At 34.8% G+C, this 7349-nt stretch overlaps 1 protein-coding gene across 2 annotated transcripts; it reads left to right on the top strand.

Moving 5' to 3' along the window:
• On the top strand, nucleotides 1-6348 carry LOC116013398 (CLP protease regulatory subunit CLPX1, mitochondrial-like). Of its 2 annotated transcripts, none has more exons than XM_031253124.1 (15): nucleotides 1-834; nucleotides 1049-1110; nucleotides 1321-1421; nucleotides 1640-1719; nucleotides 1886-1936; nucleotides 2034-2108; nucleotides 2195-2272; nucleotides 2470-2526; nucleotides 2753-2823; nucleotides 2916-3015; nucleotides 3476-3580; nucleotides 4711-4773; nucleotides 4907-5029; nucleotides 5776-5931; nucleotides 6014-6348. In XM_031253124.1, exons 1-15 carry the CDS (start codon nucleotides 325-327, stop codon nucleotides 6080-6082), a joined length of 1701 nt encoding a protein of 566 aa, XP_031108984.1. In that variant the 5' UTR covers nucleotides 1-324; the 3' UTR covers nucleotides 6083-6348. The 2 variants fall into 2 exon arrangements, with proteins under 2 accessions (XP_031108984.1, XP_031108985.1); XM_031253125.1 differs by having other exon boundaries at nucleotides 693-834; nucleotides 1317-1421.
• The last annotated feature ends 1001 nt before the right edge of the window (nucleotides 6349-7349 follow it).

The raw sequence follows: 7349 nt of genomic DNA, 5'->3' as shown, positions 1-7349 counted from the left end.
TTTCGTTTTCTTTTTATTCCTTTGTCTGATCCTCACAAGAAATCCTCAGCCAGCCCTCAATCATCGCAGAATCTACACGAACAAACCACCCACGATTCTCTCAATTCAATATCTCGAAATCTTGAATCTTTTTTTTTCCTCGTTCAATCGGAAAGTTTTCGCTTCAATCTTCCATCTTTGCTTCATTTCTCTGAAAATTCTCCCTCCGATTCTTGAACTCCCAATCCGTGTAAAGTTCACAGCTTTATCTCCAAAACCCATGCTCCCAATACTATCACACTAGATTTTCTCTCGACTTTGTTCTTTATTTTTACTTGATAAGCTATGGCTGCTGCGCTGAGGTCCAAATCATGTAGAGAGACAGCTTCTGCAACTGCTTCTCACGTCAGATACTTCATTCTCAACCATATGCAAGCCGGGCGCTTGGGTAATATCGGGTGGAATTCGAGGATAAAGTCAAAGAACTGCTTCACGAACTCCCGCCATAGTTTCAGTTTGTTCAAGCCCGTATCGGTTCGCGGGGAATTCGTTGACCGAGGGTACGATAATTCGAGGAATCTTTCGTCTTGTGCCAAAATCGACATTTCGAGCTCTTATGGGGATCCGCCGGAAGTTTGGCAGCCTCCGGGGGACGGAATTGTGGTGCGCCCGGGTGTGAAGTTCGTTCAGGTGGGCGAAGTGGACGGTCCGAGCTCGGGGTCTGGTGGTGGGTTTGGGTCAGGGGCTAAAGATGGGTGCTGGGGAGGCTCCAATTTGGGTCCAAATTTTCCGACCCCCAAGGAAATTTGCAAAGGGCTTGATAAGTTTGTAATTGGCCAGGAAAGAGCCAAAAAGGTCTTACTTTTCTAGCTTATGATTCTTTTGGAATTGGTTATCCTGCAGTGCTGAAAAAGCAGATGTGAAAATGGAACCAAAATTTTATTTATTTATCTATATTTTCATTTTCTTGTGTTTGCTTTCCATGAAGAAAATATACTTGTGATGATTGCTTTTGCATTGTAGTAAATATTTTCTCTTATTGTTTTGTAATTGAATTTTCAAATTGCAGGTCCTCTCTGTAGCTGTATATAATCATTATAAGAGAATCTACAATGACTCTGCTCAAAAGTGGTTAGTTCTGAATTTTCATTCCTGTAGATTTGTTTGCTTGCCCTTTACTATGTGCATACGTTGAAAATGCTTTAGGTAATCAATTGCAAAATGCACAATGCTATAGCTATATGTTGTAACTAAGACCTGCTCTCTACAATTCAAAAAGACAAGAAAAAGGGAAAAACTTTTTTAGTTTCTAATGCTTGTCATTACAATGTGGTAAGATAGGAACCCCGAAAAAAATGACAGTGACAAAGTGGAGGGAACCGAACATGAGGCTGTGGAGCTGGAGAAGAGTAATATTCTTGTAATGGGTCCAACAGGTTCAGGTAATAATTGCAAATGCCATTGTTGTCATTGGTGAAAATAAGTTGAACCCCATTAACCCTTTTCCCTTTCTTCCTGCTCACTGTTTTTCGTCTTTTTGATATATAATTTTTTTAACCTCTTATTTCACTTTTATGCATGCATTTGTGGATACTATGCATCTTTCTTTTATTAATATTACTTTTTCCACTTTGGTACTTTGATGTCATTTCAAGGACAGGGAAAACATTACTAGCCAAGACCTTGGCACGATTGGTAAATGTTCCCTTTGTAATAGCAGATGCCACTACTCTTACTCAGGCAAGCTATTGTCTCATTATCTTATTTGATCAGAAATCATGTATTTTCGGCATAGTAATCCATTTATAGTTTCCACTATCCATACTTTATCTTTGTTGTATTCTAGTAATACTGCAGTAATTATCAATTTATCATAAACTTATATTCCTATCACTGTGGTCTGCAGGCAGGGTATGTTGGGGAAGATGTAGAATCCATTCTATATAAACTCCTAATGGTAACTAGTGCATAATTGACCTCTTATGTATTGTTGTAGTCTGAGTTTCTCTTTTCTTTTATTTCTGCATAGAAATCATGGTGTGACTTCATTTCAGGTTGCTGACTATAATGTGCAAGCTGCTCAACAGGGCATAGTATATATAGATGAAGTTGATAAAATAACAAAGAAGGTACTATTATCTGTTTGGACCTTGTACTGTTGTTATCGAATATCTTATGAAAATAACCTAATTACTCTGTAACGGTGGTTTGACAGGCTGAGAGCCTCAACATCAGTAGAGATGTTTCAGGGGAGGGTGTTCAGCAGGCATTGTTGAAAATGCTTGAAGGAACAGTAAGTGCTGCATCTATGATTTTATGGTAATGGTTTGCTTGTTCTGGATAGTTCGAGGACCACCCTAGAGTGAAGGGGCGGGGCTGCTTTCCATTCCGTTCCAGACTTGAAGTTCAAGAACGTATCATGGCTAACCAAAAAGATATTTGCTTGTTTGTTGTATCATTTTGTTTTTACTGAAGTGATCTTCTTTGCAGATTGTAAATGTTCCTGAAAAGGGAGCTCGGAAGCACCCTCGAGGTGATAACATTCAGGTGTGATTAGCGTACAAGATATTCACTTTTGTTTTGCTGGTTGCCCGGTTCGATGAAAACAATCCTTGTCCATATATTTAGTTTTATGGCAGTGGGTGCAAAGGTTTAACGTAGAATAAAGAATGTAAAAATGAAAGGCGTTTCAATCATTGAGTATTTTCTGCTGTTAGTCATGCTGCAGTTCTGCAAAGAATTCCTGACGACCTTGTTGTATTTGTTTTTATAGATTGACACAAAGGACATTCTCTTTATATGTGGTGGTGCCTTTATTGACTTGGAGAAGACAATCTCAGAAAGGTCATACTACTATTGTATGATATTGTTCCTTTTTTTTTGGCAGTGTTTTCCTTGTTAATCTTGCAACTTACACATTTTGAAAAACTTTTCAGACGTCAAGATTCCTCCATTGGCTTTGGCGCACCAGTACGTACAAATATGAGAACTGGTGGTGTAACGAGTGCTGTAGTGACCTCAACTTTATTGGAGACGGTATGGGTTTGTATATTCATATTTACTTACTGATATCACAGCTTGCACTTTCATGTTTGAGTCTATCTTCTTGAGACATAGTAAAAAAAGGATTTTTGTGCAGACTTTGTTCATGTCTCTATTAAAACTATAGATATTAGCTACAGACTTTACATGTGTGAAAACTTTCTTATCCATGAATTATTGTTAGGTATGCCCAATTTTTTCAAATAATATTAAAAAAAAAAAAGCACTTGTAACTGCCTTGGGAATATTTTCTTATTATATTTAAATTAACTTATAAAAAATGTTTTCCTAAACATCAATATTGCTTTACATTTTTAATACAGGGGTAGCATTGGTCCTATTGTATATAGAATATCTATCTGAAGATTTTGTGGCATGCTTATTCGTTCCATGCCAGTGATTTATAATTTGTTTTTCATAAATATTGTAATACCATATGATTTCTGGTCTGCAGGTTGAAAGTAGTGACTTAATTTCCTATGGTTTGATACCGGAGTTTGTTGGACGATTTCCCATCCTTGTTAGTTTAACTGCTCTTACTGAGGATCAACTTGTGCAGGTAATACTAATTATTTTCTGAAATCGATAGCTTGCAATGATGCTATTTAAGATGTAATAATTTGCTCTTTGGATTGAAGAAAAATTGAAATGAAGTTCACTAATCCAAATCTACATTATCAAATTGAGAACCTTATAGTGATAGCTATAGGGGCTCAACTTTCTTTAAGAAATTTTGAATCCTTCTTACTTGTGTTTGGATGATTTCTATGTAGGACTTCTAGAGTCTTTTGAGATTATACATGCATGCTTGTATCAGTAATGGAGTGTTTTTGTAGTTGGCACTAAAGGATCTCCAACAATCTTATTTGTTGAGAATGCAGACTTAGGGTGTGTTTGGTTCGAACATGGGAATCGGAATCGGAATGGAAATCAAATACTTGGTAATTGGAATGGGTTTTGGTGAAAGTATTTTGCATGTTTGGAAGTAAGGTGGAATTGGAATTATTACCAATATTGCTGTTTGGTTATGTATGACCCTATAATTGGATTAAAGGTTTTAAAAATATAAAAACAAAAAATCAAGGCAATTGATCCTAATATGACATGCAATAAGATCCATGGTGGAGTTGTTGAATTAATTATTCAAAATCAATCAATTTGTAGATACTTAGAAGAACCATGGTAGTGAGATTAATATTTTAGTCTTCTAATTCAGTTTCATGCATAATTTATGTGAAAGCTTGTGTCCTTAAGGATTTATGAGCTATAGCTTGGATAAGAACATGTAATGGTTGATTTCTTTAGTAGATATGTGTCTGTCCTTTGAAAGAATGATAAGTTCTCCTTTTTCATGCAAGTAAGAATCTTCTAACTTGATTATCACGTAATGTTCATTGGAGGAATATGATAATCATTAGGGTTTTTGGAACTTAAGGGACCAAAAGTGGATGATTTTTCATAAGGGTTTCGACCTTAAAGACGGTGAAAGAAGGGAGACAAAAAGTGGAGTTTTCCCCTTTTAAAATATTTTTTTTTTATTTACTTCCACTTTATAATTGTTGCGAGGACTCCTCTCTATATTGTAATTGCTGTCCCTCTTATCAATAAAAATCTTATAATTGTGCATGCATTGATATAACTATCCTTTTAAAATTTTATTTACTTCCACTTTATACTTTTCTTTTCCAGGTTTTAACAGAGCCAAAAAATGCACTTGGGAAGCAATACAAAAAAATGTTCCAAATGAATAATGTATGTTTTTTTACTCATGGTCTTAGTTTTCTCTAGACATCAGAACTCCACCTTTTAATGTCGACCATTTGCACCTTCTTTGTTCTTTCGTGAGTACATTTATTTTACGACTATACTACTGCTCGCTTATCAGGTAAAACTGCATTTCACCGAAGATGCTTTGAGATCAATAGCTAGGAAGGCAATCACTAAGAATACAGGAGCCCGTGGATTGAGATCCATATTGGAAAGTATTTTGATGGATGCTATGTATGAGGTATGCAATGCTTCATCTTTTTGCACCCATTTAACTTCCGATTAGAATGAGCACTGTCAAGTCAAGATGAAGTGAATTCAATCTCGGAAATGGTGAATTGGGATAATGTTGAGATTAACAAGAACAAGAAACAATAACAATGACAGAAAAGTAAATAAGGCAAAATTTACATGGTTCGGCAATGTGCCTACACACGGGACTGAAACTATTCTTTTATTAATTGTGATGGTGATACAACACCTAGAGATACAACCAATAGAGTTGTTATACCATGGACTAGGTCCACCTTGCAAGGTGGACCCTGGTCCTAACCGACATTGAATTATATATTTTTAGTTTTGGAATTGTGAACTTCCAGAATGTAAATTGTGTTTCTAAATCAAAACACATAACAACTATACTAAATTTTAAAAAGATTAAATTGTGTATTTTTAGTATTGGAATTGATTGCAGTATTTGAAATGAACTTGTGAATACAAAACAAGGTAATCAATTACATATATGTTAACATTGTGTGTTTGTAGTATACAAATTGTGAATTTTTAAAAGGTAAATTGTGAACATTTAGTATGTAAATTGTGTATGGGTTCACCTTGCAAGGTGGACCCAGGTTCACAGAATAATTTGCTCAACCAATGTATTTATAGGCATCTACCCTTGTATAATGGGCTCACCCAATCTGCTCCACCCTTATTTGACAAACTCATATTCTTTATATGAGATAAATTCCTTTTTGTGTTGTACAGATCCCTGATGTCAGGTCCGGTGATAATGTAATAGATGCTGTTATAGTTGACGATGAGGCTGTAGGACACGAGGGGCGTGGATGTGGGGCCAAAATCCTTTATGGTAAGGGGGCGTTGGACTGCTATCTTTCAGGAAATAAACAAAACGAACCCAAGGTATGTCCAACCGTGCCAGATTGAGTATTCTATTGGGCATGCTACCTAATGATTTCGCTAATACCTTTATGTCGCACCGCAGAAAATTGTGGAGGGGTCTGAGGCTGATATCGAGGTGGAACGAGATCTTCCTTCTATTGTTGCTTTGTAGACACCACCTGCCACGCACCTCGAGATCTATTACCATTCTCATCTGTGTATAGTATCTAATATCTGAATTCCAAAAAGCAATTAGGCTGTGTTGTAATGCTATTTTTCTCTCAGGCCTTTACCACATTGGACTAATTGATAGTGTTATCATCATCAGCTCATTCATTCATCTAGATAGGTGAAACAATGTGGTGGAATGAACTATGACTACCTCCTCTGTGGTCTTTTCCTTGAAATAATATAGGATATATTTCACCTTTCGTATGATCTCTTTTGTTTATATTTGTTATTGTTGGGGGAATTTTATTACTAAGCAATTTATATTGTGCACCTTGGGGTCTACTTTGTGGTAAATTATACCATGGATCAGTGCTAATCTTGCATTGTAGACATTGGTCCAAAATAACTTTTAGATTATGTCTACGGTTGACATATTTTGTACCTTTATATGTGTGTAAATAAATTGAAGCACATAATATGTTATGTTAACTACAGACATATAACATCTAAATAAATTTAAGACACATAACATGTCAACTATAAACACATAACATGGTAACCGCAGACACATAATATATTAACTGTGGATACATAATATTTTAAAATATATGTGTTTGCAGTTAACATATTATATTGTGTCTATAGTTATCATGTTATGCATATATAGTTAACATGTTATACATTTATAGTTAATGTAAAATATTTTGTGTCCGTAGGCACATAAACTATTTATTGTAAGTATAAGATATATCAATTGCAGAGACACAATTTTTGGATTAGGGTCTACAATGCAAGATTTCCATGGTCCATGGTATAAGAATTGCTAGTTTGTAAGGTGAACTCTAATACAAGCTCATTTCTAGTATACTACAAGGTTATTTTTAGTAGATTCATTATATTTTGTTATATACGGAGTATTTAATTTTAATAAACATTAAGAATGAATTTACAATATATTAAAAATGAGCATGTATGAGGAATTTATCTTGTTACGTGAATAATTGTTCGTGGTATAAGTATGCGTTGTTTTTACTAGACCTAAGCTTGAGAATTGATAAACAATATCACGTTCTCTTGCAAAAATCTCTAATGTTTATTATATAATGTGTTACTATCGTATTAATTTATTTATGAGTTTATTACTGAAATTTTTGGACAAAATTTTCGCCAATTTTTTTTTTACAACATGATAATAAAACTTTATATTCATTGATTATCATGAATTAACTAAGATTACCCTATATTAAAAAGTAAATATATTTATATTA

This window comes from Ipomoea triloba, chromosome 3, assembly GCF_003576645.1.
Source record: "Ipomoea triloba cultivar NCNSP0323 chromosome 3, ASM357664v1".
Classification (NCBI taxonomy): Eukaryota; Viridiplantae; Streptophyta; class Magnoliopsida; order Solanales; family Convolvulaceae; genus Ipomoea; species Ipomoea triloba.
The sequence above is the reverse complement of the archived record's forward strand: the minus strand, read 5'-3'. Positions and strand labels throughout refer to the sequence as shown.

Coding starts and splice junctions, on each gene's coding strand:
- LOC116013398 (XM_031253124.1), top strand. CDS start 325: ATGGCTGCTGCGCTGAGGTCCAAATCATGTAGAGAGACAGCTTCTGCA. Junction 2,824..2,915: donor GAGAAGACAATCTCAGAAAG/GTCATACTACTA, acceptor AAAACTTTTCAG/ACGTCAAGATTCCTCCATTG. Junction 3,016..3,475: donor CCTCAACTTTATTGGAGACG/GTATGGGTTTGT, acceptor TCTGGTCTGCAG/GTTGAAAGTAGTGACTTAAT.